The sequence below is a fragment of the Scleropages formosus genome, chromosome 17, assembly GCF_900964775.1.
Source record: "Scleropages formosus chromosome 17, fSclFor1.1, whole genome shotgun sequence".
Classification (NCBI taxonomy): Eukaryota; Metazoa; Chordata; class Actinopteri; order Osteoglossiformes; family Osteoglossidae; genus Scleropages; species Scleropages formosus.
In genome coordinates, this window is record NC_041822.1 from 16717920 (window position 1) to 16739662 (window position 21743).

Consider the following 21743-nt stretch of genomic DNA (forward strand, 5'->3'; position numbering starts at 1 on the left):
CTAAATGAATTGATGTGATGTAAATGTCAGCGCAAAATTTATTTCAGTGTTTATTCCAAGCGGGTGTTGAGGAAATTTGCAATTCAGATGTGTCCAAACAATTTCATAACAGGATATTTCTATTTATGTCCAGCTGTGGAGCTCTTCCACGGAATTTCCGACTGATAGAGCATTTCTGCTTGTGTGTTTACCTTTGTCTTTTTATCTTGGAAACATTTCTCTGCAGTAAGAGAAATTATTTATCTTCCAGGCAGTTTCAGATGAACTCAACAAAAAGATCACAGTACTTCTTCTGTCCAGATGGATCTTGTTTACAGGCTAATAAATCAAACCTGATTTGTAAAATACAAGGGTACAAATTGACTTAAGTATCAAATTACATGGTATTAAGAAGTGTTTCCTACTTCTACAATTTAAAATTTCTTCTTCTTCTTCTTATTATTATTATTATTATTATTATTATTAATTTTCACCAAAGAGACTTACAATGTTAAACCAATTAGTTACTTTATCCATTTATACAGCTGTGCAACTCATAGCACAAAAGTTCAGGATAAGTACCTTGATTTAGTGTATTATGGCAGAAGGTGGGGTTTGAGCCAGGTTTTGAGGGCAAAATAGCAGCTCTAACCACTACACCACCTGCTGTCCCTTTGTCCTTAACACAGAACTTGTCTATATGCTTTATACTGCTTTTAGTATCCCTGAGCACAATAGCACAGAGGACTAATGACCACTGTGAAGTTCGGTACATATTACTTACTGTTTACTTCCAACTCATCTGATTAAAATGAAGAAGCAAAGCAAATTTTCTTGCAACACATGAGTTTAACATAACAAAGGGGGATGTTCGCCACTGCTGAAACAAGCATACTGCACCAACCCCCAATACTGGTGTACAACTATTGAGTACTATTGCTAATATTTTGGTGCCCCAATACAAGTTATTTCACCAAAGTCCAGAATATTGCAGTTACTGAAAATCATCAAGATTCTGAGTATCACCAAAAAATCTCTGTGAAACAGAACGGTTGGAACTCAGCTTCATAGTGGTGGGTTTGATTGCTGGCCATGATATAGACCTGGGAAATATCTGTATGGGATAGACTGGACAGAAGAGTCAAAGCAAAGCAACCCTCAAGTGTTTGCATGAGGAACCTTCAGATTACAAGACAGCCCTAGACATCGCACTACCTGCTGAGCCTCTTATTTGCTAGAGATGCTTTTCTTTTTTTGCTTCGATAATATTTTGCTTGGTTGGTTACTCTAATAACATGTGACTGCAAAGTTGCACTCTTTCGGGTGAATGGGGTTGGGGGGCGCTCCAAGCAATTAGTGAACTGAAAAACATTTTACACATCCTCTGTTCTCACCAGATATGTGAAAATCTCACTTCCTGCAAACATATTGCTTCTCCGACCAAACAGAACACCTTTCCTCCACTGAGCCTGCTGCATACAGCAGAAACACTGTTGGAAAATCTACCGTTTCTTTGTCAATTCCAAAAAGGTTCCTTTTCTGCCTGTATGACATAAGGTAGTGGTGAACATATACTCTAGTTTGGATTATAAAAATGGAAAACAAGTTTTAAATGGTTTCATTGGAAATTTGGAAAAGTTTGTCATCTGAAAATCTAAACCTTAGTTACCAACACTCCAGACCACTCTCTGTAGACTGACTTAAGAGTATCTACTGGACGAACTACAACTGGCCCAGGAGACGTTAACCAGCAAATACATAAGAAGCCACCAATAATCTTACATTAACCTTTTATCTTGTTCAGTATAGGCTCATTTGTAGCTCTTCGTTTCACCACCTTAATTTTTTGTGTGAAAAAGGAAATAGATTCACACATAAGCAGTGTTACACTTCAATGACAAGACACCTACATGGCTTTTAACCCTCGGCAGAAATTTATGGAAAACAAAACCTTTAAATTTAATTAGCATTTCTTAAATGCAAAAGTTTATTCCAGACAGGTTAATTTCAACAAGGCTGCAAAAATATGGAATACAGTGATACAGCACAGTGGGATAATTTATGGACAATGTGAAGATTTCTCAATCCTGATGTGGACATGAGATATCAATACCAAAAAAGGTCATTTAACATTACAGATTAAATGACAAATACAAAACAGCTGTTCCACATGACCCAGTCAGGGGTGAATCTGATTGCGGCATGCTCCTTAGTTTGCTTCGTTCTTTGAAGCCTCATCAAAATTCTCCACGAGGTCTGCAAGGTCATAGAAACCAGTGTTATTTCAAAATACAAGACTGCATATTCTCACAGAGAAATGTTTCTAGTACATTGCTGTTTATTTGACTTGCACTATTTAACATTTATACAGTTGGCTTTTTTGACTAACAATTATAGTCAGTACCTTTATCACAAGTACGAATGTAGTAGTAAAAAGTAGAACTTGAACCAATAAATTCAGGTTAAATCTCCATGTCTAAACCCCACAGCATCTACTACCCTTTGTTTATGCTTTGAGGGTTATTTCACCTTGTCCCATTAAGAAAACATAACCAATTGCACAAATTGATTTTGGTCTAGAGAAAAAGTAGTGAAAAGCTACTATTATCCAAAACTGAGAAATTTTAATGAAAACTAGCTTACAGTGAAACACTATGCATGTGAACAATTAAGTCATGAAAGCTCCCCCCAAAACAACAATGCATTTAATGCATTACCTGGAACTTCGTCATCATCTTCCTCAGCAGCAGCAACAGGTGCTTTTCCATCTCCGGCTGTTAAAGATGATCAGAACACAAAGTTAAAGGACCTGTGGGTATTTTTATTAATTTGTCTGCCAGCGCAAATGCATTCTCAGTAAAGTCAAATTCATTTCATTTATTAAAATGCACTTTAAATAATTCTACCACTTGACTTATTAGTTGGAAATAGAAGGTAATGCAGGTGCACTTAAAATGTCATGTTTGGTTTATCAGGTTATACAACAGTCAATGCTTCCTCATCACCTTTTACATGGCAAATATAAGAGGTAAAGCGCCAACAGGAAAAAGGGATTGCACTGTCTGAAATCTGGTTTAAAACTGTTTTGCCACCTAGGTTAGCAGATGGTTTGTTGTGTAAATAAATATATTTACACATTCATTTAGCTGATGCTTTTCTCCAAAGCAACTTAACTGTAGGTAGACTAACCCTGTAATTACCCATTTATACAGCTGGGTAATGTTACTGAGCAATTTTTTAGGGCAAGTACCTTGCAAGGGTACTAAAGGCAGTGGTGGAGAGCAAACCTGCAAGCTTTGGGTCCAAAGGCAACAGCTGTAACCACTACGCTACCAGCTGTCCCCGATATATATATATATATATAGTCATAAGGGAGTACCAAGCCAGATCACATAACAGTAATTTATCACAAAATGCAACAAAGCCTAAACTACAATTAGTAAAATCAATAGTATGCTATTATTAATCTTTATTTAGCTGACTTATAATAGACATCCATTCTAAATGTTTCTCTTTTCCTGTTTGGATACATGTCCTAAATAACTATCTACAGCACAACTGAATTCAAGCATAGCAAAAATTAAGAGCATTCTATATTGAGCAGAAGTTTATAAAGAATTTCATCTTCTGATAGTTTATTCAAAACTACACTGTGAAAATGTACTTGTCAACTGAACTCTTATGCAATCACAGCCCTGGCCCTCTTTCTACTCACCCTGCTTGGGCAGGGACTCAGCCAGTCTCCGGAGACTGGTCAGGCTGTCAGCTCCCAACTGGTTCAGGATGCTGGGCAACATCTCTGTCAGCTGCTTGGTCTCGGCATGGCCGGTGATGGTGAAGGTATTGGCCGCCAGGGATGCCTGCACTTTCGGGTTGTTGAAATGGATGACTGTCCCCTGGTTTGTGAACATGTTGACCTGCAGAGCAAAGAAATGGCCAATTCAAATATGTCCAGTTATGAAAGTTAAATTTGTGAAACTTTTTCGCAGCAGCATAAGGGCAGATGTTCTCCGGTTCCAGACAGGGATGTACATAATGTTTTTGAAGAATGACATATCACTGCAAATATGTGTGTCAATGTCCAAATCCAGCCACCAAAAATATACATTTTTTGTACATCTAACCTAAATATACAAAATGGCAATATTCTCTCCACTCATGATACTAGTAAACAGATTAGACACCCAAAAGTACATACCATAGAGTACCTGTGCATCCTTCCCTCATCCACTGCCAACATTACAGTCAAAGGCTTTCTACTGTAGTTCCAGAACACAATAACCAGACTTACTGAAGGAAAGATGTCACAAGAAGTCCAAGTGTCTGAATGACAAAGTTTGACTTATGGCTAAAATAACAGATGAACTCCTTATTCTGTGCTGCTCTAAAGTATTTTATCATCTAAAAGAACAAAATGGTCAAATTTTAGAATAAAAACTTAATGAACTGTATTTATTGAATTTCAACATATTTAGTTGATTCTGGTTCTCAAAGGATTATGATGTCATTTTGGTTTGACTGATTTAAATGCCTGTTCACAAAAAATATCACTGGTGCAAACTAAGCTCAGACAAACCCTCTGTATCATTTAAATGAAACCTATGTATGAAGGCTAACAGATAATAGAACTACAAAATCAAACTGGGCTTCAAAGAATATATTTACACCTTACACTTGATAATAAGGATTTGCCCACTTGCTCCCACTCCTCCAATGTAGAAAAGTATGCATCTGTTTCACCATTTGCAAAAAAGCAAAATGACATACTAAAGTAAGACAGAAACAAAAGGTGCTAAGAGGCAAAATTGATCGTTCCAGGGGTAGTGGGAAAAATTAAATGTTTACTTGTGCACTACAGAGAAAATAAAAGATGGATAAATTTATCAGAGGTCAGAAAAGTTTCAGCTTTATTACTGAAAGTGGAGAACTCAATTAGCCAAAAAAAAAAACTGATGTTGTGGTTTGTAATTCTCAGCTCCAGTTCAACACACAAATATAATTACAGCGGTATCTGTTTTACCCTTAAAATCTACGGAGCCTGAAAAGTCTGCCAAAAAGTGAATGCAAATCACTGACTTCAACTCAAAGCCAATTTGCCCTCTTTTGAAATCAGTCACTGTGCAGCACTAAGATCTGTGAAAGAGGGATATCTGACCAACCTCCTCAATGCCAGAAATGTTGTTGACGCCAAGCTTCTTCAGAGAGAACTGGAGCTTCTTGTCATCAGCAGTGGCTGTTCTATGGACCACCTTCTTCTTTCTGCGGGCAGTGCCCTGCCAAACAACAGGAAGCTTGCAAATGAACCCAACTGCTCCAACATAATCAAATGCTAAATACAGATTTGCAACAGACAGTACAAAAACATAAGGTAAGCCAAAGAGTATCCAAAGAACTGCTTTAAGTTTACCTTTTCCAATTACTCCTTTTTTTTAAAAAAAAAAAAAAAGATGAAAATAGAAGTTGCAAAGCAGCACCCACCTTTCCACCGATGCGGACTTGTGCCTGCAGTTTGGCGAGTTTTTCCTGGTTCATTATTGTCTCTTTCATCTATACAAGAAACACACAGACAGATTTCAACTCTTGATTCACATTTCATTTGATTTGTGTCAGACAAGGAGACCCAAACGAGTTGTATGCAGACACAGGTGACAGCAGAGCTGTAGGCCCTCATCATACTCTGCAGACAAGCAGCTCCTCAGCCGCGCACACAGTCTCCTGCCACTTACACAGCGCTACAGAAAACGAGCCTTGAGTTTACGACGACAGAGACAGGCGCTAAGCAATGCAGGCTAGGCCGAAAAAAAATGCACATATCCGTAACGGTAAGTAGTGTTCGGCAGTTACTGACCGATTCAACTCATACCCGTGGATGCGAAGAAAAGAAACGATGGGTCATGCACATACAATGTCTAAACAGTAGACAGAACTACATCCACTCTATTTCACTTGGCTACCAGCTACAGAAACGTCGTCATTAACGCCCACAGGGCCGAAATGCTAACCAGCTTAGCTGGCAGCTAAAACAGGTCCGGGCCCTCCGCTCCCGCCTGGGCTGAGCCCCGCGCTGGTGCCTAGTCTTAGCTTCTCCCTCCTTCGCTTTCATTAACAATTTCCGTGTTAATTCTGCTCACTGCACTCTCATTTCCCTTCTCCCGTGCAAACTGAACGTACGCGTCTGTGGAAAAACAGAGGTAAAGGGTTCTACACTGACCTGTACGCTGGGCACACACACACGCGGTGAGGAAGATGGAAGACAGAGGAAGGAGCGGAAGTGACGCAAGAGCCAAGACCCTGAAAACACGGCGCTACTTCCGGTATGAGCAACACCCAGAGCGGCAGGATCGTGACTGATTTTGCGGGCGGTTGCAGCTTTCGGGAATTTGGTCAAACTAGGTCCTTTCTTTGTAGGCAGAAAGTTACAGAGCCTGATTTTGGAATATTCCTCAATTGTTATACAAGAAAATTCATGCAGAATGCGGAACTCTGCCTGTGTCTATTTAAAAAGCTACTTTTAACTTTATACTTAAGTAATTTGGAAGAAACTTTTCTCGCAACGGACAACTTAGAGCAAACCGAGACTTGCATTCCATAAAATACAAATATCTCTTAATTTTCAATAACCACCACTGCTGGATGGGGGTGATCTGAAGTCTATGCAGAAGCACTTGAGGCCGAGGGGGTGGGGCGGATGTACACCCTGGACGGGATGCCACTCACTTGCAGGGTAGCCACACACTAAGTCACTCAGCTATTCATCAAAACATAAGTCACTACTCCACTGTGTAATACAGAAATTCTTATAGTTATAACAAAGTTTCAAACGTCATTATTATTTTATGTTTTATGTTATTCAAGGGGGGGTGCTGTGGCGCAGCGAGTTTGGCTGGATCCTGCTCCCGGTGGGTCTGGGGTTCGAGTCCCGCTTGGAGCGCCTTGTGATGGACTGGCGTCCCGTCCTGGGTGTGTCCCCTCCCCCTCCAGCCTTGCGCCCAGCGTTGCTGGGTTAGGCTCCGGTTCGCAGCCACCCCGCTTGGGACAAGCGGCTTCAGCCAACGTGTGTGTGTGTGTGTTCGTTCTTGAAGGCATCTTACAATGCTAGGTTTGAACACTATCAATCTGTTCATAGAGCTGGGTAATTGTTGCTGAAGCAATTCAGGGTAAGTTCCTTGATCCAGAGTTCAACAAGGAGGCTACATGAATTGTACAACTCCCCCCTTCTGAGAATGTGGCCTTCTGGCCACATGTCCTAATGCGATGCACAAATTGTATTTCTCTGAGTCGTACGTCGCCGTGAAGAAAAGCGTCTGCTGAATGAATGAATGTAAATGTCCTACTCTTTAATTACTATGTCACTGATGCGTTCCTTCAGAATCAGTTTGCCTGAACACAAAGCATAGTTTTATCTTCTTGAGGATGATAACAATTGAGGCTGAGGATGCACTTCTGCATTAAACTACTGAGGCGGTGATCGGGCCTCATTCATTTCACAGTGACATAGAACTTCTCTTGTCGTTGGGTGTCGCTCACCAGTCATTGATTTTATTAGTGTGTAATTCACACCGCCGGCCGCTAGTGGGCGGACATGTTACAGGTGACGTCTTTCTCAGGCGCTTTTTGGCCCGGTCGCTGAGGCATAATCCAACATGGCTGCTCCTGTCCTTCAGCGGTGTGTTTGGCTGTCTAAAGGGCTTGCAAAGTTTGGCTCACACCGTTTCACAGGTAACAGAGGCTTTGTTTTGAATGTTGAAGTAATCTCAAGTGCGTGTGTTGTGCTATATCTTTTTCGTTGCAGTTTGTCTTTTTTTGGTAAGGTGCTTAGAGAAAACTAAAACTAAGCGTGGTGCGTCTGCGTGACTGACTGCAGTTTCCTCCTTTACATTTTTTTTTTTTTTTTTACATTGCACTACATTAAGTTATAATACAAAATACGTTTGAAATTGAAAGTCGTCCTTACAAGCATAAGACTTGTTCACGTTCCCTGATAATTACTCATTAATTCCTTGAATAAAGTGACTTATTTACCCATACATCATTCCAAGTGGGTCTCCCAACAACTTCCACATTAGGCCATGTTACGTATATGTGGGCCAGTTGACCTGGGGTTGTGTTAATTTCTGTGAATGTAAAGACATACATAGGGGTGACCTTCATGAGCAGTGAGTTTATCCTTCCACTCTTTGTCTTGCAGCAAGACGATGTCTTCTGTCTGCATCCTATACAGACCCCAGAATATGGGAGCAGAGAGAGCCGGATCCACAAAACTTAGGTACGTTACTGTGCTGTATCACCGCACAGTTGTTTTAGAGAGTGTGATGGTAACGAGTTTGTAAAATCAGTTTATGTTTTCAAGAGACTGTGTGGAGAATGGTCAAGGATGGAGGCATTTTTCAGGTATTTCTCGCAGATTCAGCCAGGTCCAACAGCAGGTGGAAATGTTCGGCACATAATAAGGCTCGTTGAGCATCGTTTCAAATGATTTGTTGTCATTGTCTAGTGTGCTCATTGATAATAGTTAAATCAAGAACATAGAACTGTTTTTTCACAATGCGGGAGGCATTGGTGGAGATATCTGGATCTTTCCAAAACCTACAGAAACTGGTGGTAAACTGAATTCCTCCATTCAACATATTTACTTTTATATGACATGAGAAATCATTCATTTTCAGTGACCGCTTGTCCAGAATATGGTCATGATGGTCTGGAGTCTATCCCAGAAGCATAGAGCACGAGAGCTGAGACACCAGTCCATTACAGGACAGTCACATACTCATTCACATACATCCACACTCCAAGCGTAATTTACAGTCATCAATTTACCTGAAACGCATGTCTTTGGACTGCTGGAGGAAATTGGAGCGCTTAAGGTACTCCAAATGAACATGGGGAGAACATTAAAATCATAATTATCTCAAAATTTGGAAAAAAAAATTTTCGTGGTTATGTTCTGTGAAGGTAGTAACTGTATATGTTGTACTTTTCTGACTTTTATCTGAGTCTTTTTTCTTTTCTTTTTTTTTTTTTTTTAAAAAAAAAAGCTTTAATTCATTGTCTGCCAAAATGGTTAGAAATTCAGAATGTTGCTCTGCATGGTTCATCATAAGCCCTAACCTGGTTTGCCAGCAAGCGGTCAGAGCTCCTCAGCAAAAGATGAAAGTTCGCTGGAGCGTGTAACTGTACAGGAAAGGTCGGAGACTGGTGTGAGCCAGAGGCAGTTGTCATGGGAACATGCTGAGGGATGTGGCTTTGACAGAGTGGTGAGATGACAGTGCTAGGAATGCAGACCGACCCGGGGCCTGCACGCAACGCCCGAGTGTTGTTTATTCTTTCACTATACTTTTACAGCACATCACTCTTTGCTGCTGCCACCAGCGTCGCTGCCCCTTGCTGTATTTGAACCTTTGACCACTGCATTTCCAGCTGACCTGTAAATTAAATATATGCCTGTCATAAAACATTTGCCTTTTGTTCATTTGATTCAGATGAATTTGTGCTAGATGATGTTTTAAAGCAGTTAATGTAGTTTGTATATTGCACTTTTTTATTTTTTTAAACGGCTATTAATCTGTGGACGAAGCCAAGGACAGTACAAGATTCTTGAAAGACTGATGACTTAAAATGCTTTTAGAAGATGTTTTTTTATATTGTTTCTGCTCTACAATGTGATGTTAGAACACAAAGAAAACCAGGGTTTGTTGTTATTCATGACCAGTTATTATTTATTAGGAGAGCATTGTTATCTAACCGGATATTTTTACCCTCCTCTGGTTTAGCATAAACAGCATGTGTCATATTTTTCATGTTGAATTATACTACTATGCAGAAACTCAAAAACTTGCTCTTAGCATAAGCTTTAATCTGTTGCTTGCAACTGAAGTACCCAGATTTAAATCGCACTTCTTGTTTGTAGGACCATTGAGCAAGGTACTTACCCTGAGTTGTTTGATTAAGAATTATCTTGCTATATATATATGAGTAAATAATGGCTAGTGACATAGTATACAGGACTAACCCTGTAAATTGCTTTGGATGAAGGTGTCAGTGTCAGCTAAGTGAATAATAATAGTAATTTAGAAATGTAGTGAATATATATAACAGAAATCTTCAAGAGTGACTGTGTTCATGTTTTTGGTCATAGTTCTTAATTATCTACAAGTCTTGTTTTTCTTTTGACAAATTTTACCATAGATATGAAAACAAGGTATAATCATAGGAAGAATCAAAATATTAGGTGGTGTCTTTGCTTTTGTGTGTTACATATAGGGTCTTTGCTTCTCATAAGTTTTGACACTGTGCTTTGTAACCTGTGAATATTAGGGCCAGAGCTACGTTGATTGCCTGTGTTCTAGCTCTTCATTTCAGAGCCTCTGCTGGGTCCTTTTTTAACCATTATGAATGTAACACACGTAGATATTTACAGTGTATATATGGCTAAATCTGCTTTGTGGTTGACTAACAAAGGGTCAGCTTTAATTTCTGTTATGTCTATTTCTTACAGCTGAATTAGCTGCGTTAATGGACCGGACCTATGACAGGAAGCTGCCTGTGAGCTCTCTAACGATATCTCGGGTAAGAGGAGTGGCCACTCTTGTTTCAATCCCACCCTCCGATTGTTGTTGACAGTTTCTGATGTGCGGTAAACTTTGATTTGATTCATTTTGATACATAAGTAGAATTCTCCGGAAATGTTCTTTTAAGATGGCTTAAAAGACTCAGTATTGTGCCCGTTGTTTGGGGGCAGTGAAGCGACACACAGAAAACACCTCTGAACACACTTCTGTATTAGGAATGACCCATTGCACACAGTAACATACAGGAGCAGAGTGCCAGATTTAGTCTTTCTTTGGCAGAAGGTAACAATTAATGGACATCAAGGACAGGCATTTGGAACCTAAAAGCCTTGCAGTCTGTCTATTCAATTCAATTTATTTTTATAGAGCGCTCTTCTCGCACACTGACACAGTCTAAAGGTTAAAATCCCACTTCTCTATGACCCTTGTGCCCTAGGTACTTATTCTAAGATGATATGGTAAGAATACCATTTTCCTGTGTAAAAGTGGGGAAATAATTTAGTATCTTAGCGTCTAATATTGTAAATCTAGTAAGTGATCTTTGCCAAAGACATGAGCTACAGCTTAATACTAGTAATGTATGTTTAACAAGGTGCTTAAATTTAACTGTTCCAGTTAACAGCTAAATATTTATACTTTAAAGATATATAAAAGTATAATTTAATTTGGATGAAGAAAAAGAACTGTGTAATTAGTTTTAAAAGTAGAAAAAGCAGATGGGACAAAGACACTCAAACCAGAGAGTGCAGCATATGGATCTGAAAGGGTGAGGTCTGCGTCCAGCAGGGCCTGCAGATGGAGGCTCTCAGTAACACAATCCCACGCAGATCTGTCACTGTGCTCTCTGCCCAGGAAGTCTCTGTGACTTTTAAACATTGGCTGAAGGTTCTGATTGAAGACTGAAGATTTTTTTTTTTTGTGATGGCAGAGTCAGGGAATGGCATGAATGAATGAAACTTTACTGTGTTCCCTCTCAGAGTAATAATGTGGCAGACAGAATAGTATAACTGTATAGATGAATATGGAAAAAATACTTTATGTTGTATTTCCCCTTATTCGATGGGTGTGTTTCTTAGCTTCGCTGGTCTGGAACACTGATGAGAAAGGCTTTGACCATCACTATTCGACTTGCTGTTTTTTGTGTTTTACCCTTTTCCCTCACGTTTATTCGTACCCAGCTACCCAATTCTTGTCTCCATCTAAAAGCATGATGCCCCCTCCAACTTGGGAGAGGTGAATATAGGTACTTGTCTCTTTTATTGCACATGCTGTGACCTACTTCACTCTAGAGGCTGCAGGCTTTATTGAGCTTGGAGGAGGGTGCTATTTATTTGATTTCAGTGCCCTCATGACCGTGAGCAATAAGGGTGAGGTCTCCATCCATCTTCCCCACCCGAGGGACCTTTGGTCAGTTTTTACTTCTTAAACCTTCTTATTCCAAACTGCCGAAATCTCCCCTCTGCCTCTGCTATCAGGGTGTACTGTTTTACCAGTGCTATCTCTAGAGGCTTCTTTATAGTCTGTTTCCTTGCTCTACAGGTTCTTCTATGAGGGGAATTGGATTTTCTCAAAAATTCCTCTTATGCTCTTAACTGATGCCATCTAGCACTGCTTCAAGTTTTGAGGTTGTAGCAAAATGCCTGGAGTTTTGACCCAGCATTTCAGCCTGTGGTTTGCAGAGCCTAACTTGGTTCTCTGTGTCTTCCATCTGTTACATGGGGTCAAACATGACAGATGTCCCCAAAGCTGAACATGACCTTTCTGTCAACTTTGATTAGGAATTCTCCATGGAACATGAAGGACCTTTTTGTTGTTTTGTCAAGTTATCATGTACGTTCAGCACAGGATCTTCCCCTGCAGCTACATATTTGAGAGTTGATGTTAAGAGATGTTTCTGTGATTAGCAGATACATTTTAAAACTTCTGCAGCTACTATTTAAATCACTAGGATAGTTTTATAGTATATATTATTGTATCTTTTTTAAACAGAGAAGAAAAACTGTTTACCTTTAAAAAATGCAAAGGCCTTAAAGTAATGTATGAAGTTTCCTTAATCTGTTTTTCCTCATTTGTTCACAAGAGCTTGTTATTGTGAAGCCATTTAGTTCCATATGCTGAAAGCAGAGGATGTTCCTCAGGGCCTCCCTATTACCTGATTTGTGCACTTACTTCTATAAAACCATGCTTTAGATACTGTATTTTTGCGTGAATTTTATTTGTTGCATTGTGATGTGAAATATAAGTAAGAAATAAGTCTATAACATTTTTTCAAAGCAGAACTTAATTTACGCTACTGTATATTTTTCTGGAGTACTTTAGGGTATACGACTCTTTCAGAGCACAGCAGCAGGACTTTAAGTGGAAACCTTTGGGTTACAACTCTTTTGTTCATAATGACTATGACCTTGCCACCCATGGCTCTAAATGTTGACCAGTCAGTTTTCTAAAGAGCAGGATAGAGTATTCTTAATGCAAAAAGCAGTCAGATACAGTTTAAATGTAGTTCATTTTAGTTAAAATTGGGTAGTTATTTGGAAATAATTTTCCAGATGACTTTTCAGGTTCCTATGATACCAATGTCCAGCTTTTTGACGTTTTAGAATGCAGTTGAGTACCTTCTATATGAGCAGTTGAGAACTTGCTTTCTAGATACTGTAAGTATTTGGATGAAACAGTGTACAGGTTGGTGTACTGGTTATTGCTACAGCTGAAAGGGGACAGTGGCTGAGCAGTACAGATACCTTTACCTACTTGGCCATTCCAGTATTGATACTGTTGTTTGTTGAAGGAGACCTGGAAGGCATATCCACTAGAGCCCCAGCAACAACGTGTGTGAACAGTTACAGATCTGGGAGAATAATAAATCCTGCAGTCTTTTTGGCCACAAAGGTCATTTACCTGCATGACCATTGCTTTTGTTCTTACTTTCAGTTTGTTGACAACATAACTTCAAGAGAAGAAATTGATCAAGCAGAGTATTATCTCTACAAGTAAGTTTTCATAGAGTTCTCTCATCTGGAAAACAGGAAATCTATGAACTGCAAAATCAATTTAGTCTAATTGCGCTTCCTGCTGAATCAGAATTTTTGCTCAGTATGATTAACAGAACATTTAAGAGCTTCTATCAAAAAGCTGCTGTATTTAGCCTGTGATGATATCGTTATGAAGAAAATGCAGTACTTTGAGCTTAGTGTTTAAGGTTATGTTTGTCTCATCAATTGTTCTATGCTGGTTTTTGGATACATTTCTAAAAAGTGTCATCAATTTTATGCTAAAAACTGCTTGTTATTGTGTCACATAAAATTATATGTATGTCAGGATGGTAGGTCAACCAAAAGAAAACAAGAAGTTTGCAAATCTGCAGCCTCTCATGCACAGTGATCGTGGTACTGCCAAGCTCATGTGATGGCTATAAAAAGGGCCAGCAGATCAATTGTACCTTTGCTAAAGGCATTTCAAATTGGCCCTTAGCTCTTGAGTGTTGTCAGGATTGAAAAATAAGTGGGTTGGTTTGTGATGTGCTAAAAAGAAAATAAAAAAATTTCATAAACATGCTAAATGTACAATTCCTTAAAAGAATCGCTTATTTTAGTAACCATAGTTGCTCATTTTGGTCTCATGTTTCCAGGTATATACACATGCTTTGCTTTCTCTCATTAGATTAGCGTTTCCATTGGGTGTGGAGTCCAGTTAATGTGTTGAACCACAGTATGTCAGAGTTTATTATTAGTTGCAGCCATCTGACCGGTGTCCTCTGCTGAACCTTCTTCTGTGCCAGAACTCAGCAGGGGTGGGGGGAGGGGGGGCTTTAGACTGGGATGTCCAATTTACTGAGGACAACCCTTTCTTCACATTGACATTTGCGCCTGTGGCAAAGCTGTAAATGGGTTAAATGACTATGAAAAAATCAGATATTTGCTAAGGGGAAAATTAATCAGTTAATGGAAAGAAAATGTTATGAGTTAAAATTTTGCAGTTTTATGCAGAAAGTAGATGCAAGCAGTTATGCTTTAATATGATACATGTGTTCCTTTGAAACACCTTGTTATGCCAGTTCACATAATGAAGTAGGTCTTGGTGAGAAAATGAGATTGGGGCTGAGCACATAATCATCACCTACTAAAAACTTGTAGCACAACCAAAATTAAATGGGAAGAATGCACAAAACCTACCGTATTTATTTATAATATAAATTTTAAAGCATATGAAAATAATGAAATATGCAGCCTGTGACCCTTTGTTTTTTTGAAGCACTTAATGTCCAGCTTTTAGGGAGCAGGTTGGGTTGTAGTTAGAGCTATTTGCTGTCTGAAATGTACATTGCTTTGGAGAAAGGCATCTGCTAGATGAATAAATGCAAATGTAGTGCTGCTACTTTTTATTCAAAGGGCCTAAGTTCAAATCCCACTTTTTCTGTTGTAGTACCCCTGTGCAAGGTACTGAATTGCTCCTGTAAAAATTACCCAGCTGTATATGTGGGAAATAATTGTAACTGGCTTAATGCTGCAATTTGTCTGGTAGAAATCGCTAGGGTTATAACTTTTGCAGTCTATAAGAGTCCTCAAAAAGAACAGGTCATTACAGCTTTATGACTTTGGCAAAGTATGTTTCACTGTCCTGCAGTATATCAAAATGAGCTAGAAATGCAAAAAAATACACTGTGCGAGTGTGAATTGTGTGATTGTGTAGTTCCTAAATCACACTAGCAAAAGATGGTATTTAAATTGTGTTCTTCTGTTACTTGCATTATATCCAAATTGTGTAATTGAAATGTTTAATAGTAGAACTTACTGTAGCTGTAGAAAACGCTCTTGAATGCAGGCACATCTCTCTTTTGTTACTTTATTCAAATAAGGTTCCGTCACAGTCCAAACTGCTGGTACCTTAGAGACTGGACCATCCACTCCTGGTTTAGGCATTGTCTCAAACATAATGCCCGCGACAAGGCCATGTACACCCTAAAGAACAAGGTATGAGTTGTCCTGATTACTTTCTTTGAGGTTCAGGTTTAAAGGGGGAGGGGCTCACCCTGAAGTCTGCAGAGGGGCTCTCTGCATGTCAAACAGATGCCCACTGGTTTATCATTGTTGCTCTTCCAAGTTTTCAGGCTTTAGCTAATCAGCGGGATGAATTATGTTGAAACATTTATGCATGAAGATAGTTCTTTTGTATGTTCCGCTAATTAAAATAAAATGGAAGCTTCATTTTATAATTGGATTTATTGTGCCTTGCATATTTTATTATTTGTGGGTTTTATATGTCACTTTGTATTGATATTACTGAATAGATACCTGTGTTTTTTCCTAAGACCCAAGTTGTTGCTCTCAGGATAAAGAATGCAGTTTTTTTTTCCCTCTTGCAGGTACAGTTTGGAATGTTTCCAGATGATTTTACCTTTAACCTTCTCTTAGACTCCTCCTTAAAAGACAAAGACTATAAAGGTAAGTCTTGCTGGGAGAATAGAGATGTCTCTTGGCAGTGTGTCTTTCAATATCTGAAGTATCCCTCATTATTTATTAGTTATTGGAAAAAAGTTAAATATGCTTAGAATTGGTACATTGATTTGAGTTTTTATTGCACAAAACTTAAAATCTGCTTTCACACAACAAATACCATTCAACTAAAACCTGTGATTTTTCGTAACACTATTTTCCTGTGTTGTATAGTCACCCTCCTTTAATTTGTGGTTTGTGTGCTTGTTCAGGAGCCTTCTCAGTTGTTGAAGAGATTATGCTGCAGGAGGCCTTTGACCTGCCCTCCACCCAGATCCTGTCACTTTATGCACTGGCCAGTTACTTTGTCACTAAGCCTAAACTCACAGTAAGTCTCTTACCTGAAACTTGTTAAACTATTCTAATTTTTATCAAAAATGACTGTCAAACATGTTTACGATTGTTCTTACCCATAAACAGCAAAATATTTGCGAAAGCAGTTGATTAAATACCTTGCCTAGGGGTACACCATCAGGTCTATGCATTCACCTTCTTAATTTATGACTACATTTCCAGTATGCAGCTCAGCCCCCCTTTTGTTAATGGCCTTGTGGAGTGTTTTGAGAGGAAAAAAGCAATTTTGTATTTCATCCTGGGGCAAACATAAGTGATAAGTGAATGGTTGATGATTTATCCACCTTTCTCCAGTGGGAGGAGGAACGCAACCTGGGAGCATCGCTGCTAATTGCCGGCCTGAAACAGGACAATTCTGTGGGCTTCAGCAGCCGGCTCCTCGGCTGTTCTCTTCTCGGTTTGTTTCTGCTTCAATTATACCTCTCAGCTTCACTGTTGTTTTTGGTTTCACTTAACATAGGCATCATGTATGTACACAAGGGTTTTTAAAAGGAAGGTATCATATTTCTATTCCTATATATCCAAAGTGACTCCGAGTCCTTGGTACTGTAATAATCTGGCATAATCACAAGTGGTTTTAAATATAGGCTCTTTATGAGGGAGATTTTCTACTATGGCTTTTTTAACAACTTAAAATCCTTGTTGACAGTTTTGAACACGTTTGTAAGGTTCAGTAAAGAAATCATCTTGTCACAGAGTACTTTGACATGTGGCAGATTTCACCTGTCTCCTCAGGTAAAGTGGAAATGTCAAGGGGCATTCGCGCCGTCTTCAGTGGCGCACCTCTGATGTGGACCCCAGGCTACCTCAACAGGGCCCTGTTAGTCATGGAGAAGGCGTGCTCTGCAGCTGAACATGTGAAAATATCACAGGAAGCAGTACGTGTGAAATGAAAGATTTAATGTTGGGTTCTGCAATTTCATTTCACCCTCCTGAAAGCTGCTTTTCCCTTGCCTCACATATTGTGATCTCTCCTGATAGGAGCAAACTTCTAATTATTTCATTGCATTGTCTTGGGTTTCAATTTCAGCTTGATTATCTGAGTGGACTGTTGCAAGAGCTCTATGCTACTAGAACTGCGGAAACTGAGGGAGAGGCCAAGACTGAGGAGGCTATAGATGAAGAGGACCAACTGGAGAGGGCGAAGGTCCTTGAATATGCCAGCAGGTTTAAGGTGTGTAATATGTGGTCTGTGTAGTTGGACAACTGACTTTAGTAACAAATATTTCCACTTAGATATGAAATTTACATTTGGATTAATCTTGTAGTGTATGAACATCTTTATCAACAACATTGCTTGGACCGCAAGTGATCTCCTAACCAAGGAAGGAGAGATCACAGTCCACAACCACTAGAGACTCCACGGTCAATATTTTCCATTAATGTTTGTGTGACATGGAGGAGTCAATTATGACTCACTCTCCCCTCCCACCACCCACACATTGTACTCCTCAGATGCCCTGTCCAGTGTACTAAATTCCCGTCTGGCGTCCCTCTGTGCTGGAGAGCCTGAGGGGTGTTTGTTGTCTACTCATCTTAGTGTACTGTTGACAGTTGACCATAAAGCAGAAAGAAATTCTTCTTACCCAAATTTAAAAACACACTAGGCAATGTACTTAAATAATGCAGTGTCAGACAGTAAATATGTCTGATTCATTGTGAAAAAGCATCACTTGGCTGGAGTGACAACTGGTCATGGTTATTTTTAAATTCAAACATTGACAATACAGTTTATATCAAGATAGTTCTCTTGCAGCAGTTTACGGCTTTTATATTATCTCACGTGTTTGCCCACTGCTTGGAGTTTAAGGTATTGTTCTACTACATGCTTTGCTGAAGGCTACAGTAAGAAGCAGTTTTTCTTCTGGATTACGAACCTGTAGACTTGACATAAAATGTCAAATACTTCAGATATGATGTCAATCCTATCGATCATCATGGTCAAAATTTATGTCCATGCAGGACCTGAACAGCCAACTACAGTCCTTGGGTCATATTGACACCCATGGTCTCCTGGCCCTGAACTCTAGCTTGGCGCAGGAGGAGCTGGGTGCGGCAGAGGCAGCAGACCTGGTGCAGTACAAAGAGAGGTTGCTGGAGTGGGAGCGGGAGCGCCGGGCACTGGTCCAACGGGAGGAGGAGCAGAGGGAGAGACTGCAGCAGCAGCGGGAGGCTAAAGCAGCAGAGAAGGCAAAAAAGTCAGCACGGACTATGAGGCGTCGCTGAGCTGCCCACCACTCCTCCAGACAGTCTCCACGGGGAACAGAGGATTTAAATGCACTTCACTGGGTGTTTCTATTGAGTGCTGAGGCACTGTGACAGTCATGTAATGCGCAACATGTTCTTGGAGCCTAAAGCTTGTTGGTAACTCATCTCGCAAAGGCCAAAGAATTTGTTCTCAAACAGAAAGTACCATTTATCGCTTGTGTTCAGTGTTGCCTCACCAGTTTCACCACAGCGGGTTTGAAACAATATTAAAGTGCAGTATATGCATTTCTGAATAAAGGCCTGAAAGCTTTTCTCACAGTATCTTAATTTCATTAGTAATTGTTGAAAAAGACCTGTCCTTACAAGGTTCTTTCAGATGTTTATTTGGTTTAAATTCCTTCTTGAATGTAGTTTGAGGTAATAAAGTTTCTGGCACTGTATGGGTTTTGATTTTTTTTCCCCCACTTTAAAGGTGTTCTTTCTAAAGATGGTTGTATACTTCAACTATATACTTGCACCTTGTTATGAACAACCAAATTACAAATTTTTGAAGATACAAGCATTTAAGTTTTTCTTTGCCCTTCCACTGCAAAATGTAGTAAATGGAAGCTCTGATGGAACTGTTGGGGGATGGAAGTGGGCAGCTTTACAGAGGGATTATGATTGTGGTTTTTTTTTTTTTTTTCTTTTTTTTTTTACTTTGTTATTGCTGTATCTGAGACTTTAACAGAAACTACCCTGGAAATAAACAGAGGTTTATCTCTTATTATGCTTTGAGTAAGGGTTTGTGGAGATTTTTTTTTTTTTCCCAGTCAGCTTTAACTTTAGTGTTGGTTCATGCTAATAAAGGAAACTGGCAGCTGTCCACATTGTATCCTGTCTCCTACCAACATAGAGAAACGCTGAGGTGCTACATCACAGGATAGCCACACTCTATGGGCAATTTACCACTGCTAATTAGCCTAAACTATAAGTCTTTAGACTGTGGGTGCAAGCTGGAACACCCAGAGGAAACCCGAAGAGACATGGGAGGAGAAAGTGCAAAATTGGAGCTGGATTCAAAGCTGTCTGAACAGCCCAGATGCTGTGAGATAGCAGCACTATCCACCTTGCCACCATGCTGCTGCTACAGAAGAGCTTACCATGCAAATTGCAGTGTTAAAAGTAGCATTTTTACATTTATTCATTTAGCAGATGCTTTTGTCCAAAGCGACATCTCAGCAAAAGTACAATTTATGCATTGATTTATGCATTTTTATTTTATTAAATTTAGGTCAAAACAAAACTGCCAAAAAAAAAACAGCTCCAGTTATGTGTGCCAATCTTGAAATATTATGAATTTACCCAACTTTATAAATGGATAAATAATTGTAAACACCTTAACATTGTAATTTGCTTCGGAAAAGCATCAGCGAAATGAATAGCTGTAAATGAATTTTGTTAAAAATCAGGAATCTGTGTTAGTTATTTCTTCTGATACAGAAAAAGATATTTGACAGGGTAGAATGGAGTTTATTCTTTGCTGTTTTTTGCAAAAGTTAAGGTACAAAATTTTGAAAATAAGCGTTTAACAAATTGTTTAATTCTACTTCACATCTCCATGTTCTCAAATGTCTCTGTTGCAGTGAAAAATCGTCTGCATTTCCCCGAGTTGCCATTGGGTGGCAGCAAAACGCACTTAGAAACTCAAATGGCAGTGATTGGAGGGGAAGTAGCAGCAAGAATAATTTAAGGTGGTGTGCTGTTTGGAGAAAAAAATTCAAAGGTAATTAGTTTCAGGTTATGTCAAATGATTTTCATTTGACTTAAATTCCATCTTTTCTAACTTTGGGAAAAGTGTAAGCTGGATAACAACTTAATTCAGCTAATTAAGTTATTATACCCTGACCCTTTCACAAAAGTTAATACGAATGGCTTATTATCAGACACATCGCCTGCAGGAAAAGGTTACCAGCAAGTCTGTCATCTTTCTCTATTATTATTTACAACCTTTTGCAGAAACTTAAGAGTGGCGATGGTGTACTTTTGTTCCTGAAAAACCCCAAAGCATCCATCACACACACTGTCTACAACCGCTTGTCCCAACAAACCGGAGCTTAACCCGGCAACACAGGGCACAAGGCTGAAGGGGGAGGGGACACACCCCGGACGAGACACCAGTCCTCTGCAGGACACCCCAAGCAGGACCCGAACCCCAGACCTGCCAGATAGCAGGCCCTGTCCAAACTCGCTGCACCACCACACCCCCCTAAATATCCATCATAGAGGTTGTAATGGTGATGTACTATTATAGTAAACTTTCTGCTTATAAAAGGAATGTCTCAGAATCTCTGAGAATACATGTGAAAACACCTCCTAATTCTAAACGGTGCTATCCCTTTCAATTGGCAAACTCAGGTTTTCAGTGTCTGGGAATTTTGTCACCTTTTATTCAGCTGCTAGATCTCTGCTATTTAATTCTTAAATTAGAAAGGTTAAATGGATCTGTCTGCATGTTCTGCTAATTGTAAGAATTCATGTTGTTAGGATTAATATTTTACTTTGTTCAATTTATTTATTCCAAAATTTGCAATTTGTTATTTGTCTGCTGATTTCTTTCTTTCTTTTTTTTTTTTTAAATTAGATACCTGGATTTAGGTTTTTTTAGTGGTCTGGAACATTTAAAGGCCCAGAATTAAACCTTCCAAGATTTGTCCAACCTGGAGAGATTTGTGGAACTTTTTTTTTACTCAATACAGGATTCTATTATTGGGCTACAAAAATTAACCAATTCATTAGTTAGTTTCAGATTAGGGTAGATTCTTTGTGAGTTGGTATGGAGTCATTTTAATGTCACTCAAGACTACGAAGATGTTTACCTTTGATTTGGTAATGCAGTAAGGTTCCAGCACCAGCTATAAATTTGTGATACTCAACATTCTTCTAGCCTGCGGAGACATCAGGAGACATCAGGTAAATTATCATTATGGAGACCTTTAGCCCATATTTCCCCTCAACACTTAGTCCAACAGTGCTCCAGAAATGGATGCTTAAAGAGCTGGTGGACATATGTTCAGTTCAGATCTTAAAATAGAAAAACAGGTCATTGTACTTCCAGCAGTGTGATCTTTGCATTATATACTGTTTTAATAAGCGCTGGTAC

The 21743-nt window shown here is 39.3% G+C and overlaps 2 protein-coding genes across 2 annotated transcripts; one reads left to right on the forward strand and one right to left on the reverse strand.

The window, feature by feature from the left end:
- Positions 1–1930: 1930 nt before the first annotated feature.
- Positions 1931–6254, reverse strand: LOC108938023 (transcription factor BTF3). The gene is made up of 6 exons (XM_018758285.2): positions 6191–6254; positions 5458–5526; positions 5139–5252; positions 3695–3896; positions 2697–2753; positions 1931–2235 (listed from the first exon to the last, which is right to left on the reverse strand). Exons 2-6 carry the CDS (start codon positions 5524–5526, stop codon positions 2189–2191), a joined length of 489 nt encoding a protein of 162 aa, XP_018613801.1. The 5' UTR covers positions 6191–6254; the 3' UTR covers positions 1931–2188.
- Positions 6255–8160: 1906 nt separating this feature from the next.
- On the forward strand, positions 8161–19449 carry mrps27 (mitochondrial ribosomal protein S27). The gene is made up of 10 exons (XM_029259533.1): positions 8161–8245; positions 10475–10545; positions 13479–13537; positions 15403–15517; positions 15910–15988; positions 16252–16367; positions 16688–16790; positions 17129–17271; positions 17424–17567; positions 18356–19449. The coding sequence occupies exons 2-10, from the start codon at positions 10492–10494 to the stop codon at positions 18617–18619; spliced, it is 1077 nt and encodes a 358-aa protein (XP_029115366.1). The 5' UTR covers positions 8161–8245; positions 10475–10491; the 3' UTR covers positions 18620–19449.
- Positions 19450–21743: the final 2294 nt, after the last annotated feature.

What these genes read in the sequence shown, in the direction of transcription:
- LOC108938023 (XM_018758285.2), bottom strand. Translation starts at nt 5,526, where the DNA reads ATGAAAGAGACAATAATGAACCAGGAAAAACTCGCCAAACTGCAGGCA. An exon ending in ACATTTCTGGCATTGAGGAG is followed by an intron (nt 3,897 to 5,138) that starts GTTGGTCAGATA and finishes TTTGCTCTGCAG; the next exon opens with GTCAACATGTTCACAAACCA. An exon ending in TGAGTCCCTGCCCAAGCAGG is followed by an intron (nt 2,754 to 3,694) that starts GTGAGTAGAAAG and finishes CATCTTTAACAG; the next exon opens with CCGGAGATGGAAAAGCACCT.
- mrps27 (XM_029259533.1), top strand. Translation starts at nt 10,492, where the DNA reads ATGGACCGGACCTATGACAGGAAGCTGCCTGTGAGCTCTCTAACGATA. An exon ending in TGTACACCCTAAAGAACAAG is followed by an intron (nt 15,518 to 15,909) that starts GTATGAGTTGTC and finishes TCCCTCTTGCAG; the next exon opens with GTACAGTTTGGAATGTTTCC. An exon ending in CCTCGGCTGTTCTCTTCTCG is followed by an intron (nt 16,791 to 17,128) that starts GTTTGTTTCTGC and finishes CTGTCTCCTCAG; the next exon opens with GTAAAGTGGAAATGTCAAGG.